The 21,722-nt window shown below is 40.9% G+C and overlaps 3 protein-coding genes across 3 annotated transcripts in view; 1 reads left to right on the forward strand and 2 right to left on the reverse strand.

Annotated features, from left to right (window-relative positions):
* The window catches only part of LOC117825539 (gap junction delta-2 protein), a 30,814-nt gene extending 29,551 nt beyond the window's left edge, over nucleotides 1–1,263 (reverse strand). Inside the window, exon 1 of the mRNA XM_034701439.1 lies at nucleotides 1,193–1,263. Within this exon, the coding sequence (XP_034557330.1) occupies nucleotides 1,193–1,263 (71 nt within the window). The remainder of the gene's footprint in view (nucleotides 1–1,192) is intronic.
* An 8,570-nt stretch (nucleotides 1,264–9,833) lies between these two features.
* Nucleotides 9,834–16,594, reverse strand: nop53 (NOP53 ribosome biogenesis factor). Its single transcript, XM_034700768.1, has 12 exons — nucleotides 16,367–16,594; nucleotides 15,780–15,856; nucleotides 15,490–15,589; nucleotides 14,188–14,390; nucleotides 13,828–13,883; nucleotides 13,084–13,179; nucleotides 12,809–12,910; nucleotides 12,549–12,710; nucleotides 12,183–12,358; nucleotides 10,643–10,709; nucleotides 10,176–10,252; nucleotides 9,834–10,046 (listed from the first exon to the last, which is right to left on the reverse strand). The coding sequence occupies exons 1-12, from the start codon at nucleotides 16,570–16,572 to the stop codon at nucleotides 9,986–9,988; spliced, it is 1,383 nt and encodes a 460-aa protein (XP_034556659.1). The 5' UTR covers nucleotides 16,573–16,594; the 3' UTR covers nucleotides 9,834–9,985.
* A 1,467-nt stretch (nucleotides 16,595–18,061) lies between these two features.
* Nucleotides 18,062–21,455, forward strand: LOC117825123 (histone H3.3A). Its single transcript, XM_034700770.1, has 4 exons — nucleotides 18,062–18,205; nucleotides 19,730–19,873; nucleotides 20,322–20,475; nucleotides 20,568–21,455. The coding sequence occupies exons 2-4, from the start codon at nucleotides 19,746–19,748 to the stop codon at nucleotides 20,694–20,696; spliced, it is 411 nt and encodes a 136-aa protein (XP_034556661.1). The 5' UTR covers nucleotides 18,062–18,205; nucleotides 19,730–19,745; the 3' UTR covers nucleotides 20,697–21,455.
* Nucleotides 21,456–21,722: the final 267 nt, after the last annotated feature.

Genomic DNA, 21,722 nt, shown 5'->3' on the forward strand with positions numbered 1-21,722 from the left:
TCCAGCTGATGAGCGACTCTTTGCTTCCAGTGTGTCATGAATGAGGAAAAGCAAATGCGGACCAATTATGCATCATAACACCAAAGGAAACAACTCTAACTAACCATTCAACCGACAGACTGCGCTTGCAAGAAGACTCAAAATCTCATCAGTTTCGTATCTCGTCACGAAAAATTCACACTTAGAGCTCTGTCAGCAGAACACGACTCATCTTCTGCCAAAAAGGAATATCTCCCCACATTATTCCCTCACAAACTGGCTGACATTTATTCACTAAATAATGCAAGAGAACCACTCGACAGAGTAGCTGCAGGGGGATTTGTCTGAACAGCTAATACAAGCGGAGTCTAATGAACCCATGCTGAACCTGTGGTTTTCAGAAATGTCCCAAGAAAACCCCAAATTCAGATATACGTCCTTTACTAGATGTCAAATCAAGACTAATACCAACTTCAGAGCTGATGTGCCCGTGCTCTGTGGCTAAAACGCTCATCAATAATTGCTCATCCTGCGGCTGATGAGAATGAGTTATTCAAACTAAAATACAAGACATCACGGCATGTAGAGTGATGCATTAATCATAATTTCTGTCAGTGGTGAAATGACTTCTTATTTGAAAGAGAAAGAAAAGAGCAAAGGCAGAGGGCAGGAAATTGTGTGAGAAGCTCAAGTGAGGCACTCTTGTGTAAAGCCGAGGCTCTTGAAGCAGCCTTGACATGAAAGCAGGAGGAAGAGAGGGGGACGAAGACATCAGCGCACAGTAGAAAACTGTGAATGAAGGCACATTGGACATTTAAGGTGAAATGTCCTCACACTGCTGTGGATTTTCTGATGTCCAAAGCCTCTGTGCGGACTAATAGTGTCCCTGCTGGAGCCTAACGCTCCCATCATGTCACTCAGAGGGATTATAGAAGCTAAAGCCCCCCTCTCTCTGCCATCAGCCACGTTTGACGAGGAATCACTGACTGGAAGCAGGGGAGGATTTATATTTTGCATGTGTGTTCTTTATTTCAAATACCCTTCTGTGTGAATACACTGACGCACAGTGCAGAAGAGACAAAGATACAGACACAAGCACAACCATAGAAGCAAGCAAGCACAGGCAAGACGCTGAGATTTAGATTCAAACTCTCAGACACAAAAGCATCATTCAGAGCTCCACAATCAACATAGCACTCAAACAACACCTCACCTTCCAATCATAGTAGAGTGCTGCTGCACGGCTGCCTCCAGGAGGCGCTCCAGGATGGTCCATTCTCCCATGGTTGGAGTTTGGAGGCATCCACTGGTCACAGGAAATCAGGGCGCACCCCACTTCTGGTGGGTTTTCAAGTCAGCAGAGCACCAGAGCTGGTGTCAGAGTCCCCTTCTTCTGAGTCTTTAAGTCCACTTGTTGTGTAGAGATGAGGTAGGCGGTGGCTTCAGGTGGCTTGTCAGGTGCAAAGAGCAACACAGAAGCTCAGTGGCACCTCATAGTTGCTACCGTGATCACCCTCATTTGAGATTTCCCAAATTGAAACCTCGCTTTGACCTGCACGTGAGGTGCTTGGACTGAGGCTTCTCTAGGAGCGAGCCGCACACACAACCATTCTCATGTGTGCCGGTGTGTTTAATTCTCTGTCCATGCACGTGCTCAGGTGAGCGTGTCAACTTTCCTGCCTTTTTCTCTCCTCTGGGTGCGTATGACCCTGTTTAGCCCCCTTAAACAGCTGCTCTGTTAGATGTTCTCACACACACAGCACCTGGAGACACAATCACTCATCTACTTCTACTGAGTTTCAGGTAGCAGCGGTGGTTTATGCAAACACACACCCATCACTCACACACTAACACTCCGCCCTCACACACTGGTCCTTTGACAGCATCTTGTAGTAACTCTGGGCGGGCTCAAGTCTGTACACTCATGTGAGCCTGAGTAGCCAGGGATCTGTGTGTCTGCTCATTGTGCGCTCCTCCATCCTCTTCATTCCCTCCTCTTTCTCCTCGTTTTCAGTCCTCTCCTTAAATAGTTATCAGTTGATTCCTTCTCCTCCTCTCTGCTGCTCTTCTCCTTCTCTCCTGGTTGGGATCAGGCAACGCTGGACTCAAGCATCATACTCCTCCTCCTGCTCCTGCTCCTTCTCCGTGCTCCAAACTGTCGCTGGTATCTCCAGTCCTCCTCCTCCTCCTCCTCCTCACTGCCTCTCTCTCTGTGTTTCTCTCAGCGTAGTTTACAAGGGGCAGCTATCCTTTCTTCTCTTCCCTTCATCTTGTTTTGTTTTCCTTCCCTCTTGGTTTCCCTCTCTCTGCTTCTGCCCTCCACCTGCCTCCGTCTCTCTCTCCCTCTGAGCTAGTAGGCAGCCAGACCGAGCGTGTGTCTACAGGATTAGAGAGAGGAATCATCTCTGTGCTCCTCCCCCCTCTCGCTCCCTCTCACTCACTCTCCATCACTGTTTATCCCTCCTCCTCCTCCTCCTTTTCCTCCTCCTCTTCATCTCTTACTGCTCAAACATCACCAAACCATTTTCCACTCTCTTGTCTCACAACACACATTGTTGAGGATTTTGTACTCCAGCTATGTCCTCATTACCTTTTGTCTGCATTGATACTCACTGCAACAAGGATAATATTTGCTGTTTACACACACAAATACACAAACACACACAAATACACAAACACACACAGACACACACAGACACACATACAAACACACACACTCACTCACACGTGAGACATGAGAGGCAGTGCCATAGAGAGAGTGTGTGTTTCTGGGAGTGTGTGAGATGGAAATGGAATTAACGACAGTCATCAAGAGTAATTTGCAAAGGATGTGCTCTCTCTCGCTCTCCCTCACTCTTTCACACACAGACACACACACACGAAATGTAATAACAGACCTGTGTTTTGAAAGATGACTGACCATAACAAGGTGTAATAGAGGGTGAGATTATGTCATTATCATTTAATCTGTTGATTCATTTTTTATTTTAATTAATCAAAATTGCCTATAATGTGAAAAATGTTCCTCACAGTCCGTGTTGAGCCAGGCTGTACTGCTAATGAAAACACTGAGGTCATGACATCAGAAATATTAAATAATTAGAGGGTTTAAACATCAAAAGATGGATTTAAAAATCTATAACATCTTTTAAAAAATTGAATACGGTGATTTAAAAAACATTACTGCATAAAGAATGGATGATGTGCCTTTATTCCTGCTTGTTATTAGGAGTGAAGCTAAAATACCCCCTTGATGAGGAGCCAAGACGAACAAAGGAGCAATTAATAAAACACTAAAGATCCCTCAGGTGGGTACAGTCCACAGCAGAACACATTCCTGCGTTGATAGGAAGCAGACACTCAGGTTATGGAAAGTTCATGACTCTTTGTTAAGCTGGTGAAATACTTATTGTTAACTACGTGTACATATATGTGAACGCATGATGTCTCCAAGTGTTGGTTTGGTGCGTTGGCTGTGCATGTCCACAAAAATTAAAATGACATTGATGTAAGTTGCAATATCCAAATGATTGTCCATTCTGTATACTGTCAATGCATTAGATTATGAATCAGTTATATAACAGCAATATAACAAGTCAGCTTGGCAGCAAACTTAATGAACTATGATAATAAGCTGCATTCACATCTGTACCAAACTCCTGATCCTGGAGGATCTGCAGTTGTGAAAGCAGACGACCAAGTTTTCTTGACTTTCTCCAGAACCTTTCCTGCAGCCTCTTGGTAAAATTCATTAGCTCACCCGAAAAGATGTTGGCGGAGAAGGTAGTGCAAGTCTCTGGGATCTGGTCATCCATCTGTACCTCGTAGCTATCAGTGCTTCCTTGGGCTGAGCTCAACTACCGTACGGGTAGCTGGCAGGGTGGCGATGGCAGATGGTTGTAGAAAGAGCTACGCATCTGCATAGAAACTGCACAATGCTGAATGTAGTGGAAGTCGTCATGCAGGAACACAGTTTGTAGTATTAACCCTCTGGGGGGCGCCTGCCTGCATTTAACTTTTGCTAGTTCTATTGCAGATTTTATGCTATATCATGCGACTGGTGCAATTGTGCTCGTAATGAAGCTGTTTCAAACTTTTTTCGGCTGTGGGTCTGTGTTTTTTTTCTCCACTCGGTTTTCACTTAACACTTATTTAACGCCAAAACCTGTCAACATAGCATCAGAGTCTGCTCAGCCAGTCATCTTGGATATCTCTTAAGTATTACACTGTGACTACAGCTACGTTTTAACTATGTCATTTCTGAACAAGCATAGTGGAGCTTTTAAACTGAATAGGTTCCAAATCACTCCGCCAATGATCCAAACAGGATGACAGCTTCTGTTAAGCCTACCCGTGAGATCTAATGAGTTCAAAGTCATGTCCATGAACCATGGAGGCGGACTTTCCTGCACTATTTTAATAGTTAGGTCAACTTCCAACTTTGACCTAACCTCAGACAACAAGGTGGGGAACTGATTTACTCTTGTTAATCCACTCAAATCATTACCCATGCAGTGCAGGTACCTCGTGACCTTGTGTATTTTGCTGGTTTTGTTGCATTGTATTGCTAAACGGCAGTGTAAAGCTAACCATTTTTATTCTTTTTAACAGTAGCAACTACTACTACTACTACTACTACTTTGCTACTTTGCTTACAGGTTAGCTTAAACCCTCCACAATGTTTGTTGTGTCTTCAAGGGAAATTCCCAGTCAAATTGCATTGCCGAATAAATTATACTTTGTTGCAAAGTTGGCATGTATTGCAGTCACTGATGAAGACATTATCTATGTACTCAGTTTGTGGGATCTTGTTAGGACAAGAAGCAAACAGTGACCACCAAGGCTTAGAAATAAACCAACACATAACAGGAAAAAGACTGCAGCTGGAGACTTGCAAGTCTATCTCTATACACCCCAATATTTAAATCATATATATAAAACATACATTTAAAAAAAGTTAAGAGCTTGGAATGAAATATGGTAAGGGCTTGGAGTTGGCTGGTGATTTCACCAATCATTTAAGGGAGGAAATGTAATGGATCTTTATTTGGGATCCCCTCTTCTGTCCAAATCTGGTCATTCCAAGATGCACTGAGAGAATCGAGAGATTTTTTTTCCCTCCACAAAAAGGTAACATCAAAGATCTCTGCTCAAATGGATTTGGCTGCCTTAGCCCCTTCTGGTCCCAGGGTTTAGATAACGTAATCCAGGACAGAGAGATGGTGCTGGCACATTGTCAGATCATGGCAGGTGAGCAATCTAAAGCTCAGGCAATAGGCCCAATCACGGGGGAGGGAGTACATTAAAGCACACGAATGAAACAGCATCAACTGATACAATTTGATGCAAATAAGAAAAGGATTGTTGTAAGAAGTACTGTTAATTTTCTTTACTAGATCATTTAGGTTTCATCATTGAATGTGAACTTATATAACAAGAGGAAGACGCTGTCCTTACATCAGTCTGAACTTGAACTTTGAGATTCTTCTGTTCCTTACATCCCTTAAAGTTGTCCAACACAGACTCGAGGGATATGGAGAGTAGTATTAAAACAGTTCAATATGAATGACTGTAGCCATCTTTGTCACCAGGAACACTTCAGGAATTCAAGGAAAAAGTGCGTGTTAGACATTGAGCCTGTTTTATAGTGCGGAGTTCAATCTCTCGGGGTCACAAACACGACTTTGGTTACGTAAGGTCTTAAGAAGAGGAACAAAGGCTATAATTCAATTAAGATTGGGGTGACTGTCATCCTTCAATCTCCCAGATCCAAAGTTAGATCTGTAACTTATCCTTAGTGCTAACACAGACCAGCGTATTAGTTTTAGTGTATATATTGGGTCAAATTTTAATGTAACCTCCATTGTTTGAGCATTTGGAGCCCTTCTGCCATCGGTTAGTTGTTCTGTATGCCGTGCCTCTTGCCAAGCAGATATCGCAAAACCTGGGCTACAATTAAGAAGCTCACATGAACAATGTTTCTCACTTGTACTGTATGTCAGTGTTAATAATATTAACATGGACAAAAATATCTGTTAAACAAAAAGAGTATGATCATTTATCTCAAGTTTAATGAATGACTTTACCTTTATTGAGGAATATTCAAGGATGTTTGTGACCTTAAATAGCCTGCACCACCATGTGGTTTTTCTTCGTGTCCGTACACAGTGTTTGTGAACCAGACACAGGAAAAAGGTGAGGTAGGCAGAGGGACAATGAGCTGCCACGCGATTGCATGTCCCTTTGTAGCAAACAAGCTTGGGATCAGATGACATTATTCATTTAGATACGCATACAAGCACAGGCAGCACAGTGCAAGCTCCATGCAGTGCAGCTAAGTGTTTTAGTGGATACCCCGGTCACTGCCCATATCACCGGACCGGAGGAGTAGTAATCTATTCTTAAGGAGGTAATGAGTGATTGCACACACGTAATCTGTCCTGGCTCGTGCCAAGGCAATCTGACAGCACTGTGTCTCACACGTGAAGAGAGTAAGGCAAAGGGAAGGAAAACACAAACAACTCGGCCGCAATCCTGTCTGGCATACTAACAAGAAAACGCAGGGTATTTGTCTGACCTCTTCGCGTCCTTAAGGTGACTTCATGCTCTGAAATTTGGCGATTCAAAAGCTAAGGGTGAATTTCCTTCAGACTTAAATGTGCTCTTCACACCTATTACGGTGAAATTATCTGTTTTGGTCCAAAGCTTGATCCGAAAAGGCAACTGGATGGTAGAAATTCTTGAAGTGGTTCACCTCTCCTCCAAAAGGCTTCTTCAGTTCAGTTCTGAACTTCACAACATTCCAGTTCATCCTCTCCCAAAAGTATGATGCAAAGTTTTTAATCCATGTATTCAAAACCCCTGGCCGGTTAATGAGATTCACGATTATTGGGCCACTCTTCAGACGGCTCAAATGCAGCAGGGTGTGCAATTGGGAAAACACATTTTTAACCCATATAAGCTCTGCCCTCGCTTCCAGAAAAACCAGGAGTAGAAATGAAAATCCTTATTAGTTGAGTATATCTTAAAGATGTCACCATTGCACATTACCCTTAAAGGACATTGCTCTTCCTCAATGTAGGGCTGTTTTGGTTACCTCCCGCTCCAAAAATAGTATGGGAGGTAGAATCATCAGGCCCTTCTCCCTTGGAATAATCTACCAGTAAGGGCCCAGGAGGCAGACATCTTTTTTATCTTTACAGAGAATGCTTATAATACTTTTTGATGAAGCCTATTAAGGTTGGCTCAAAGCTTAGTTCCTAGTTCGGCTGATATAGGCTTGGACTGCTAGAGGACTTGATACACTCAGCTACTGTCTCCATCTGTATGCATTTCATGTCCTATTAATGCACGTTAACTTGTTTTTCCCCATGAGTTAGTGTGCTCTTTACTCTGCAGGGTCCTCTAATAATGTATTAATTGCTATACTTATATAATAGTTTTTATAGCTTATACTAGTCGGAGTTCAATATTTTTCTTTTTTCTGATACTATAAAACTGTTATTTTTGTTACGGTCAGTGAATCTCCCCGTCTGCCAGTCTGTTATATTTTAGACATCTTGGTTTGCCGCTGTTAAGTGCTAAGTGCTTTCTCAGTAATGTATTATTGTTGGGTCTCTGTAAATAGGATTGCAAAGACTATTTGCTAGACCAAACAGGTTTGATCAATGTTACAAAATAACCCGGTAACTGCTACAAAGTGCTCACATTAGCCTCACCACCATCCATTTAAGTGTGTTTAGCACTAATACCTGTAAGTAGAATAGTAATGAATGAGGTTCCTTGGGGACAAACTGTGGCTTTCTGAATCTGTGGGTTAATTCATCAGCAGGTACTCTGCATGAAAACATTGATAAGCCGCTCAAATGGGAGGTGGTCCCGGGTCTACACTCTGTCTTGTGAGGGGGAGGATGTCATTTGAGTCAGACAGCTAGGTGGGTGGGTGGGTGGGCTTCTGTGGACTCAGAAGGTAAAAGATTACATTTTCACACTGATTAACGGATAAGAAGCTTTGGCGCAGCTCCAGGCATCATGGGACTGAGACACACAGTGTATGAGTGTGTGTCCCTGTTCACACCAGCAGGAGACTGAAGGCAATTATGGTTTTAAGCCAGAGGATTGGAATCAATTATCACATGCCAACTTCCTTAAGCCCATCTGTATGAGATTGTATTTGACCTAAGATTAAAAAACAATCTATTTCAATTAAACTCCAATCAAACTTATTGGGATTAGATATGCATGTTTTCACAATTTCCGTTCCGTGATAAATTCTTTATCTCATCCCAGTGTTTTGTTTTTGTGTGTTAACCAGGGTGTGTGTGTAGGAAATACAAAGACAGTTTATAAGACATACTGACTTTTTAGAGAGATCAATCATTGGGGGTTTTTGAGCTACAGAAGCTTAATGGGGGCACCATCATTATGTAATTGAGTTACTCCAGCTTGACTTTTGGAAACACAAGTGACCATTTTGGAAAAGGTTGAAAACTTTGCTGCATCTCCATCCTGGTTGACAGTATACCCTGCCTCAATGAATGCTCAGTGTGACGTTTTGAGGACTTTAGACTCGCAATATGCACAGCACAAACTCAGTAGGCATGTTTACTGAGGGAACAAGTCAAGTGAGAAGTTTATTCTTCTTTCAATGATCAGTATGAGCAGACTGTTATCTAATCTTTGGCGCTGACCTCTGCTGCCCATTAGAAAACATGCAGGTTATAGTCACCGCTGCTTGGCTTCACTGGCTTCACTTTTGATGCCAGATTACATCCTGGCACAGAATTGGTCATAGATTCAGTAGTAAAGAGATGCAATTTTATATTAAATCAAATACAAAGACACTCATATCAAAACTGGATTTCACAACCGGAAAATCAACATCAAGATACCAAGAGTTATGTTGGAACCAGAGTAATTATGAAATGTATTTGGAAAAAAACCTGTTTTGTTAATGCAACTACAACAAATTTGAAATTCTCTCGCAAAGAGGAATAGGTAGAGATAGACTGATTTTGAGAAACTGGACTGATGATAATGTTTAAAATACAATCTAGCACGTAGCCAATTCTAACGCATTTTTTGCATAAATACTTTGAAACTCCCAGTCTGCATTTTTCAGATTGCTTTGATTAAATTTTATTGTTGCTCCTAGTCTCCCTTAAATGTCACTGGCATGTCTTACAAATTGCTTGTGTCTGATCTTTCTCAATGACAGTGTAAACTCCCACACAGACACATTTTTCTCTGACGTTACACCATAAAACGAAACCAGTTTGTCCAACAGGACATTTCTTCTGCCCTATCAAAACACTCCTCTCTGATACAGAGTCTGCTATATTAGCTTGCTAGAAATGAATTGGTGGGGTAAAGATAGAGATAGGGTGTGAAAAGACGCAGATAAACATCAGCTACCAACAACGGGGCATGACATAACTGCAGATGGCCCGCTCTGTTAACAACGCAAATCATCCAATACTGATGTTACACTAAAACATCAGTGCATCCCCAAGTGCAGGATATAGAACAGAGTTTACGTGTTTGAATTCGAGTTATTTCCAGAAACATCAACCGCACTAATGGCTGACAAAGTCGTCGTATCCGTGACCAGTAACACGTCATGTTTCTGGTCTGATACTAACTAAGCTGCAAGTCTTACCCCATGTATGGAGAGAGTAGTGACACACTGACACTCAGCCTCAGCAGCAGACCCAGCTGTTTACTATAAACCCTCAGGAAACTTTCTTCTGATAGGGATCACGTTACATAACACTTGAAGATTATTCCATTAAAGGTGTTAAATATGATTAAATATGTAGGATGCACACCAGGAAAGGAAATAAACCACACGTGTATTAACTTGTTGGTGAGTGTATTTGTGTGAAAAAGGTCAGAAAGGCCTTCAACATTTATTAACCTGTATGTACACAGTTCCGTTATGCTGGGTTTGTGGCTTTGAATGCGGTCCGTCTTCGTGTGTTCAGCTGCTGTGGTCTGTGGGTCAGCTTTAAGTGATTTCTCTAAAAGCCCTCTTCTCCTGGTACTTCACCTTGTGTCTCCTCTTGAACCTAAGAGACAGAAGAGGGCAGGAAGAGAGGCAGAGATGCACATTTAAAGAAAATCAATAGACACCTTTTGAATGTGTGTATCACAGTGAGTCTGTGATGAGATGTTACATAAGAGGCTCAGGTCCTTACTTGGCTCTTTCTCTTGGCTCGATCAGGTTTCTCTTCTGCAGACTCTTGAAGCGGTCCTTGAGCACGCTGCCCTCTGGCTGCACAGTCACAGTATTACAAGAGAAATTCACATGAGTCAAATGTGACTGTGCTTTGACTCAATTCCCACTAAGATATAAACCCCCATTTACAACACAAAGCCTGGTTTAAGCATTATTCACAGACATAATTGCATGAGATATGAGAGCAGAGCTGGAGTTTTTCTCAGGCAATTAGATCATATGAAAGTCTAACAGTCCCTTAAGTCCTCGGGAAGAGGGCTCTGACAGCGTTAGACAAAAGGATGGAGCTTAGAATGAGACAATACAGAGTCTGAAGATAACAACGCCGACTTAATGAACCAAAACTCGTTACAGATTAAGACTTGTGTCCTCCCTTCAAAGGTCAAAGTGGATCAGCAAGTCAAAGGGGAACAGTTGATGAAGTACCTTCAGTTGTCGCAGGGAGCTGGCCAGCTCATCACTCAGCTTCACCTCCAGGTCCTGAGCCTGGAACCTGCAAATACAGACCAACATGTTTACAACAGAGTCAACATTCTTCCTCTGCTCAATAACTGTAACAGTGTGAAATGATTTCAGCATGTGAAGGAGGAAACGGTCGGCTCAACCTCGAGTCAAGCCCAGTCGGTCCTTGAGGATGCATGGGGTGAGCAAGCAGTGCTCAGCTGCTCAACTGGTGATTCTGATTGTTTTTATTTTCTAAATTACAGGGAGGAAATAATTGTAATTTCCTCTTTGCTTATGAAGCAGCCTTTAATGATTCTCAAAGTGGCTTTAAAAGTCTTCACTGGTTTCTTTTTACAAATTGTAACAGTTACAATTGTTCTGGTCCAGGGTCCCTCAGGTCAGGAAATAAATGCTGGGACAAGCTCCACCACTTTTATTGATACCAAAACAGTTTCAAAGGGAATTTCAGCATTTAATCGTCTTTAGGCTACACACATCTTGGATGAGTTGGATTTTGGACTCATTCTTGTTGTTACATGTAAAACAGCATGTTGTGATGAGTTAAAGGTCAGAATAATGCAGATCTCTGTTTTACTGTGGCAGCTGCAAATTAAATTCAACCTAGCCTACAGAGACCTCTAGTGGTTAATCCAGGACACTACAGCAATACAGCTTCTTAAGCATGGCTGTTTTTGAAACTGCCTACTATACTAGCAGTACACACTGAATTGGTCAAGATTCAGTATGTAGTATGAGAAAAAGATGTCGTGCTGACTCGGAAACATTTCTCAGTATGCATCGGACCAGTCTGCCTCGCGTACGGTTTCCCACAATGCACAGCGCTAACGTTCCGCGTTCTCGTTTTATTTCTTTGACGGGCGGGAACTGCATTCTTAGGTGTTGTGAACATTATTGAATTACATATAAACCACTTCTTAACTTTTTAAATCATTAGTGATGCTAAAGAAGCAGTTTCGCAATAAGCTTGATTGTTGTTTACTTCCGCTCTCCGAAACCAGAAATCCAGCAACGCCTGGCCCAAACCTTAGACTACTCAGATGAGCTAATGACGGACCTATAGCCACATGAAATACCTGCAATATATTTCTCCTTAGGCCAAAGATGATCTCAGCAATAAAAATATTTTTTAAAAAAAGGTCACAACAGCAGTTTTACAGAATAAAGCTAATTTACGTCTAAGTGAGAACCAGTCAGCCTGTGTGTTAAAGTACGGTACTAATACGTTGATTGTCTTATACAGCCCCTACTGTCACTCTTAAAGTCTTGTTTCAATTTGAGGCTCAAAATATATAATGTAGAGTGTGTTATAAACTAGAGAAGCGAAGTTTGAGTGAAAATAAGCTCAGGATATCTCAGCCGCTGTCCAGATATTTCTAACTTCTGTCATATTCACCTCTGTGTGTCCCTTAGCTGTACAATAGCACGTACATTAAATAATACTAAATAAGCAGGGCAGCCCTGATATGTGATGCAGCAGGCGTGAGTAGTCTCAGGTGCGTACTTGAGTTTGCCGAGGCGTCTGGGTTGGGCTTTCTGGGCCTCCTGGTTGGCCTTGCGTTGCGTCTGTCTGGCCTTGGTTCTCTGGTCCCGCTGCTTGATGGAGGCCTTTATGGAGCGGAGCTGGAAGAGCTGCTGCTGCTGGTAGTTCTTCTGTCTGTTTGCCTGCCGTCGCTGATCCTGTGAGTGGAAGAGAAAGAGAAACGGTGTGATGAATCCACGCATTGTTAGATCACAGGAGCTCTTTTAGGAACACCTACTGGAGATCCTTAAAATTAAAAATTTAACACTGATCTTTAAGTTTTACTTGTTAGGAGTTTATTCTGAAAAGGGAAAATCATTCTAAAAGTGTAGCAGTGAAGTTTTGTACCTTAACTTTCTCAGCCCTCTCTTTCTTCCTCTGTCTCTCTGTCTTTTTCTCGGACAGTGTGATGGCTCCCACAGCCACATCGTCATCCTCCTCATTAGGAGCTGCTGCCTCTTCAGTCTCTTCTTCTACCAGGCCTTCCACCTGCTCTCTTAAAATCGTTTCCTGCAGAGCACACACATACATTAGATAAACTCAAAGATCCAACCTTTAAAGCATTAGAAATAAACTGAAGATGGATGAGCGGGAGCAATCATCTGTACCTCTGTTACTATATCTTCTCTGTTCACGGCCAGCTGTCGCTCTATTTTGTCTTCCGCCTTTTTCTTCTCCACCTCCACCTCATGGGCTTCCTGCAGGAGGGCCTGTGTTCACAGATTGAGGGAGGGAAAGGGATTAAAAGTCTAATACCGCTGCTCATCACAACAAGAGAACATACACAACTTCTAAAACTGGAGTCAGGATGAGTATTCATCCCATATCACATTACAATCACAATGTGAGTGACTGGCCATTAATGAGTAACGTTGCGTCTTACCTGATGGGAGAAGAAGTCTGGGTTGTAAGATCCTCCGGGAGCAATGACCTCCACAGCAGGAAGAACGGATGGCTTCTCATTCAATTTCTCTGGACGCTGACAAAACAACGATAGCACATTAGACAAACTCAAACGACTACAGACATTTCGGACAGTATTAGTGAAACTAAAGGCTGATTTATACTTCTGCATCAAACACAGCAGGGGCTGCCGCAGACATGAGCAGTATGTACTTCTGCTTTGATGTGTCCGTGAAGCGCAGCAATTCTCTACCGCAATGCCTAAGGGCTGTGCGTTCTCTCTGATAGTCGCTATGCTCTGTTTACTTTTCCACAGCGATTCAGAGCGCGTTGTCAATCTACAGCTGATACATGTTGCTGTTTCATACAGACACGATTACATGAATAGAGAGGAGGAGATGAAATACACGGCCGATGAACGGGGATCCTGGGAGTCCTGTAAATGCGGGAAATACAATGCGGCCAAGCGGACCAATCACAGGGCTTGTAGTCTGCGTCGATTCTATGGGTAGTTGCATTCTGGAGGAGGTGCGTGTCGGCTACGTGCGTAAGCCTCTGTGTAGGTACGGGAGCTACGCAGACATCCGGTATAGGGCACGCCGTTGATTTGATGCAGAAGTATAAATCAACCTTAAAAGTCATTGGATTTGATAGAAGTTGTAACATATTACAAATCACACAAACCAGTTTCCACTTTTTCTAATAAGTTAAGTGTTTTTCTCACCTTGACTCGCTTCTTGCCTGTCTGTTGAAGGTACCAGGGGTCCGCTGTGTCTTTGGCTACATCCAGAAGAAAAGTATAACATATGAGCATTCATGTCTACTTAAGGAGAAGTTCACATATCTAAAAGGATGCATCTAAAAACTCCAAATCCTGCTTTTGTTTTACAAAATGTAACATTTTTAGTTTACACAGTTCACTGTTTATCAGCATGTTCATCCTCAGATCCCAGATGACTGTTCACACAACAGTCATCTGTGCTCCAAGTCAGTCTTCACATTCCCATAAAGGAAATACTGGGAGCGCAAGGATGGGATCATCACTGGACAGACACAGTCAGACATGAGAAGAGCGAGCACTCACACTCCTGTCCCCATATGTCGTAATATTCTCTGTCTGGGTTGTTGTTTGCCTCTGTCACGGCCCTCTTGGCTGTCCTTTCCACCGGCCGTCTGTTCAGCAGCTGTCTCTGTCTCCGCGGCACCACGCCTTTGGCTGCCAGCTGCTCAGCCTTCTGGGCAATTCGGCGGAGTTTCTTGGCATTAGGTTGTTGAAAGGCCAACACGCTGGGGAGGGAGGGGGCACAGAGACAAGGGAGTTAGGGATGAGGCATTTAAGGACACAAGGTAGAGAGTTAAAGTTAAGCCAGCAATGGACACTCTAGATGAGGCCTGATTGATTCAACACCTTCTTGATGTTATAACTCATATCCTCAGATCCCAGGAAACTGTTCACACAACAGTCTCCTGAGCTCCTGTATGTCTTCTTCACATTCCCAAGAAGGAAATACTGGGAGCGCAAGGATGTGATCATCATTGGACAAACAGTCTTCACAGTCGCATCCTGTTATGACTGTTATTGAGAGACACACACACACACACACACTCTCTCACTCACACACACACACACACTCTCTCACACACACACACACACACACACACACACACAGAGAGACCTCACCTATGTGGTACCAGTGCACCTCTTAGAATTCATCAAACTCAGTCCAAAATAGGACTTTGGATTGGTACCAGTGAGTGGAACTGCACCAATCAATCGATTGCATTTTATTTAGAAAGCCAAATTAGTACAAACATGTCTCAGGACACTTCAGAAAAAGAAGGTATGAATCAAACTCTTAAGAGAACATTGATCCACCAAGAACTAATGCTTGACAGTATCTTGACAAAACAGGAGAAACGTCCTTTTAACAGGCAGAAACCTCTAATTAATCAAACGGTTGTTCATATAAAAGTAACTGAATTGCACTTGAATAATCCCTTCCCTGATATCTGATGAGCCCTTGATTGGTGGCCCGAGCTCTTTTGTCCCTCTAGTGGACATTGTATGTTGTGTATGTCTGATATGTAGAATACCAACTAGATGTTTACCTCTATGCAAAGTGAAATTACACACTGCGACACCTATATTATTGCCTTTGAGGGATCAATATGAAAGGGTAATACAAGTAATAAGAAAAAAGCTTCATGTCGTGTGATGTTAGGGCACCGAATAGTGACAACAAAGTTACATGACTTATGAAAAACCATTGTTCCCATTAACTGAACCTCTGAGCACCAATGTCCTCCTGACAGGCTTTTACTTTTGTGATGCTGAATCTGGCCTTCATGGAAGAAAACAAAACACACAGGAACAAGTGATACTGACTCTTTGGGTGGAGGAACGAGGGAGTCATGCTGCAGGATGAGGTCTATCCTCAGAGGACGCGATGCTTTCCTCTTCTTCCCCACAAGAGGCTCTTCTTCTTCTTTAGAGAGAAATACAGAAGTTTTAGATTTAGTGTCAGACATATTTCTTAATACTACAGCAAAGAAAAACAACAACGAAGCAGGTTTGTTTCTCATATGTATTTGATTTGCCCAGAGCAACTATTTGTGCGTTTTTGTTTTATCTAATATCATAGACATTTCTGGTTGACTGTTAAATGAAATATTTACCTTTCTGTGCAGCTTTCTTTGGCTGCCCGAGATCCAAAAAGAACAAACTGTCGTCTGGCTTCTCAGACAGAAGACCCCTGAAATACAAAAAAAAAACAAATTAATCAAGCCACATTTATGATGTTGTATCTAGAATGTAAACAAATATTTCAGAATCAGTAGTGGTAATATTAATACTTGTAAAAAAAAAAAAAAAGTAAACAAATGGTTTAATGAACACGTGAGGAATAGCACCGAGTATAGGGCGAAATGAGACTAGAACAAGGCTCTTAACTACAGTGTGATGTTTCACAGGTTAACTAATATAAAGACAAACTAGATTTTGAGCTACGGTCTGTATTTGTTGAATAGAAAGTTAAAAATCTGATCAAAAATAGACTAAAATGACATTCTGTTCAACAAGGGAAAACATAGACATGTGTGCGTGGGACAGACGACGCCAAATAACGGGTAACAAGAGATTAACATCCATAAAACATTATATATCGGAGGTCAATACATAACAAGGCATTATTAGAGGTTAAAATCTGACTTTTACCACACCAGTTTCCCAATTTTAGTCAAACAAACAGGCAAACTAAACTCACCCTGTGGTCCTCTCCTGGTGTCTTACGTCCTCTAAAAAGTCTTCTACGTCATTCACGTCGCTGTGTTTGTTCCAGCTTTTCTTCTTGTTTTTGTTCACTCGTCTTCTCCCTCTGCCGAGCAGGTCTGCATGGTCTGAAGTGGACTTTAAATTAAGAAATCCTGGTTGTGAGGCCGCCACGCGTTTCAGCCTCCTGGCCGCCGCCATGTTGGAATAGTGAGAGAAATAAAGCAAGGTTCTTCTTCTTATGTGCTGTGACGGTGGTGGCGCCCTCTGCAGGAAGGATGTGGAAACACTGTGACAACTGTATTAATTTATATAAAAGTTTTACATTTGTTTATTTCATTGTTTGAAAAAAAGGCCACCAAAGGATTTGCATATTAAAGTTGTTAAATGAACAATATTTGTCATGGGGGTTGTTTTTCCCACTACATACCCTACATACAGGGACTCTACCTCAGCTGCTTTTGCACATCAAACCATTTACTTTATCTCCAATACTGTCTGTACCTTAATATCATTTGCACTATTATCTATTAACATTTGTCCATTTTTAAACTGTCACTGCACTACCTGCACTGTGTACATATGCTGTTTTAACGGTATTTTATTATAATTTTATTGTATTTTATATTACATTTTTTGCTATTTAAGAATTGGAAGGGAGAAACAACATATCGATTTACCTGTATGTCTTCGTATATATGGTGAAAATTGACAATAAAAACCTTTGAATCTTGAATCTTTCAAGCGTTGCATTTTATTAGCATTTTTAAATCACTGAGAGTATCAGCATCAGTATCGGGTATTGAATAAGTTGCCAAAAAAGTATTCGATATTAGTGGTGGGCGTATCGATTCTGTGGTATCGATATATCGATATTTACACGCTACTCATTTGAGTATTGAATACTCTAATAAAATATTGATACTAATTAATAAATGCAAAATAAAAGAACATGTGTCACTTCTGATTATTTTAGGATAACTCACTCCAAAGTTTTGTACCGACAAATTCAGAGACATCATGATCACAGTGTCATTTTAACAGTAATCATTGTGAAGAGGCTGTTTAAAGCTTTCCACTCAGAGAATTTAAATAGAAGATGTTGATTATTTATTATTTATGTGTTTTTCTAAATTCATTTCATTGTTTAAAAAAGGCCACCAAAGGATTTGCATATTACAGTTGTTAAATTAGCAGTATTTGTCATGGGAATTGTCTTTCAAGCGTTGCATTTTATTAAATAAATAAGTCACTGAAAGTATCAGCATCAGTATTGGGTATCAAATAAATTGCCAAACAAGTATTTGGTATCATATCAAATCATAAAAATGTGGTATCGCCCAGCACTAGTCAGCACAATAAAGAAAACTGTCATGGTGGTGTTGAATTACAAGTTATTCATTTGCAATTAATTAAACAGAATTTAATTCTATAAAGGAAGTATAAAAAGGTGAAAAGGGGCATGGTGTCGTGTCATTTCTGTTTTCTAATAAAGATTTAAAGTGAGTTTGTGCCCTTTTTATTTCGAGAATTTTTTTTTTTTTTTTTTTTTTTAAACCCAACTCAACCTAAAACCACATAAAGTGTAAAAAATGAAGTTTATAAAAAGTTTCCATAAGCCTGCTCTCCCGAGAGTGAGGATAGAGATGTTTATCATGCTGCATGTAGTATGTTTATTCCAGGTGCATCATGGGAAACGTGTCTCCTGTTGCTCTCCTATGTTCTTTTTCCTTTTTTTTCCTCCCTCCCTTCATTTTATTGCGAGAACAACGCTTTAGAGACTCAAGAATAAATTCCCATTTTCAAGCTTCGATCCTTCACTAATTTGTCAAAGGTATGTATCAGTGTTTTAATTACACGTCAATCTATCATTTGGTGTCATGTTATTTCTCGGATGGATGTGTTATTTGGTGTTTTTTCGGTGAAAAAGAAAACGCAGAGCAGTCGGGCTATTATCTGCCTGCTCGGGGAGTCGGGGACCTAAAAGGCACTTTGTGATCTAGTCGAATTTGACTCGGAAATGCGCCTACAGTGAGGGGTCATCTGACAAAATATTGTTCACGATTTGATCCCTTGACAGTTGTAGTTTGATTTTGATAAAGTATATTCCACTTTGAATCAGCGGTTTTAATGTAATTTCGACGGTTTTATCATCACCTTCCTCGTTTGCTACAACGTTTTTTCCTTCCCGTTTACATTCTTGAAGCAAGCAGCCAGCCATCATCTATACGTAAGCTTGTTTCTTCACACGGGGCAGCAGGAGCGGGCGGTGTCGCTCGGTTTTCTTCAAAATAGCTAATTCTGAATAAAATATCAAGGCTTGAGCGCAACCGGGCGGCGCAGTATGAGGAAACGAACGCACCCTGGCTCACTGCGCAAGGGGCGGGGAGATATCGCACTGTGATTGGTCGAAATAACAACAATATCCCGCCCCAGAGCCTCGTAGACATAACTTGATTTGCCTACTTTATAATGAGCTCGGCTGTGATTGGACGGCTCTTCTGTCATTTTTTAACAACGATTATTGCATAAGCTGTATAAGATATAATTGGAAAACAAACACTACGACCCTGATGTTGATTTATACATCCGAAGTCATTCCACTTGATATTCAACTGATCAAATAAAATTTAACTTTAGATAAGTCCAAAATATTTAAATTATTTCACCATGTAGATTTTAAAACTGCCAAAATTTTGTATAAGGCAAGGAAAAAAGTCTTGCCAGGAAATATTCAAAGATTGTTCTTTGAAAGAGAGGGGGGTTTTAACTTAAGAGGGAAGTTAAGATTAAAGATGGTGAGTGTTCAGACCACAAGGGAAAGTTTCTGTATTTCAATCTGTGGAGTAAAACTGGAACAGACTCAACATGGAGCTACAGCATGACAGGACATAATCCAGTTCAAGAAGAAGTATAAAGAAATATTTTTCATGAGGTACAAGGAGGAAGACAAGTGTTGGTAATCATGAGGGGTTTGCTTTATATCGTAGGTGTAAATATGAAGATAATGAAGATTTGATGTGTGGGAGTGCACTCATAATGACAGAAAATAGTGAATAAAGGGGTAGGATTAGATAAGTTTGAACTTCTTCCTACTCCTTTTCCCACATGTAAAGTAAAATGTTTCATTGTTTGCTAATGGAACTGATTGATTTTGTTTCTTTTGTATAACTATTTCTTCTTTTCTACTTGTATGATTTTTTCAATTTTACTTTTACATGATCGAAATAAAGACATCAAATCAAATCAATGCTTTTTATTCTGCACCTCCTGAGTATCGTAGCAATTCTTTTGCACACACACACCTCAAAGTCTTTGCATTTTCTCAACTAATTCAAACCTCCTTATGTGCGTTTAGGTGATCTTCAGTAGCCATGGCCCGTACAAAGCAGACTGCCCGTAAGTCCACTGGAGGCAAAGCCCCTCGTAAACAGCTGGCCACAAAGGCTGCTCGCAAGAGCGCTCCTTCCACTGGTGGAGTCAAGAAGCCTCATCGTTACAGGTGATATCACAAGCTCAATCAATGTCACATACTTCATAGTTTTTATTCAAGGCTAGTTTATTTACATTTTGGCAACAAAGCAATTAAAAACATTCACCAAAGTTATTAAAAGAGCAATGATAAAAGTCAGACCTTGTGTGTCTATATGTGTTCATCACTACAGCTATCAAATGGAATGAACACTTTTCATGGTGTCAAGAAGGAGATTTTCAGACACACATGTTTGTTTCCTTATTAAATTAAGAGGTGATACCATTAACTTGAGGTTGTTAACTTTACCAAAGGTTAGTTATGTATAATGTGAACTTGCAGTTTCAGGTTAATTGTATAAAAATCTGAGATGAGTTTATATGGCTTCCCATGATGATTTTTAGACTCCCACTAATGGAAAAAGTCACCTAAGCGGCATCATAATCCTGATTCCTATTATTTTTGCCTTTCCCCGCAGGCCTGGTACTGTGGCTCTGCGTGAGATCCGTCGTTACCAGAAGTCCACTGAGCTGCTGATCCGCAAGCTGCCCTTCCAGCGCCTGGTGAGAGAAATCGCCCAGGACTTCAAGACTGACCTGCGTTTCCAGAGTGCAGCCATTGGAGCTCTGCAGGTTAGCAGCACGTACAATAAAAAAATCTCTAGCTATTTCTCTTTTGAATTATTCCAATTAATCAACCAATGTTCTGACTCTGCCATCTGCAGGAAGCCAGCGAAGCCTACCTGGTGGGTCTGTTTGAGGACACCAACCTGTGCGCCATCCACGCCAAACGTGTCACCATCATGCCCAAAGACATCCAGCTGGCACGTCGTATCCGCGGGGAGCGAGCTTAAAATGCTGTCTGACTTTTTTCATGCTATCTTCTTGTCTGTTCACCACTCTTTTCATCCTCTATACTTAGTTAGTAGTTTGGGTTGAGGTTCTATATATATCATATGATTGTGATAACCGTATATTGTGTGATCATGTCCTCTTCGGTGCTACTAGTAGCAGAGTTTCCTTAGAAAAGTCATGTATGTCCGAAACTTTAAGCCACAGCTACACTCCTCACGTTTAACCTGCTAGCTCAGAGGGAATGCCTTCTCTTTATGATGATGGTGTTTTTGCAAACCAAGAATAGTGTGTGATGATGTGGGCATAGGAAATAGCATTAAGGAAAAGACATTATCATCTTCTGACAGATGTAATCATCAATATAATTAGTCTTGTCTTTTTTCTTTCCTTTTTTTAAATAGAAATTTGTTGTAAAAGTAGTGATTTTTTTACAATAGTGTATTTCTACTGTTTAATGTATCAAAAGAAATTCAGTTTGAATCTGGTTGTCAAATGAAAACGTCATTGTACTTTGATGACACTGCATTTTTGGCAGACTACACGCGGCGTATATGTAGCAGACCTATGTTTATCATATTTTTGATTGTCAGCCACATTACTATGTCAAGGTTATTTGACTTTTTGTTCCTCTCTCAGGTTGATATGATAACCTTTTTTTTTCTACTGTGTTTTTGATTTATGTTTTCATTTTTAAAAGCAAAATATTTGTACTCTGAAAATTCACTTACAAACATAATAAACAGATCCTTGTGGTTGAATAAAGCTGTTTCTGTGAATGTCTAAATTGACGTAATGTACATCTTGATGAAACAATGAGGCTGAAGTTAATAGAAAAATTGTATGCAACTGCATCATTGATCTGTAGACAGTTTACAAATATCTGAAACATCCCAAAAGTACAGGAAGTGGAATTATTTTCAGCTCTACTTTATCTGCTTTGATATTTAGCTTCTTTTTTTATTATTCTTTCTTTATTGAGGAAGAGCAATCACTTTACAGTCAGCATTTATTCTACAGCAGAATGT

Source organism: Notolabrus celidotus, chromosome 14, assembly GCF_009762535.1.
Source record: "Notolabrus celidotus isolate fNotCel1 chromosome 14, fNotCel1.pri, whole genome shotgun sequence".
NCBI lineage: Eukaryota > Metazoa > Chordata > Actinopteri > Labriformes > Labridae > Notolabrus > Notolabrus celidotus.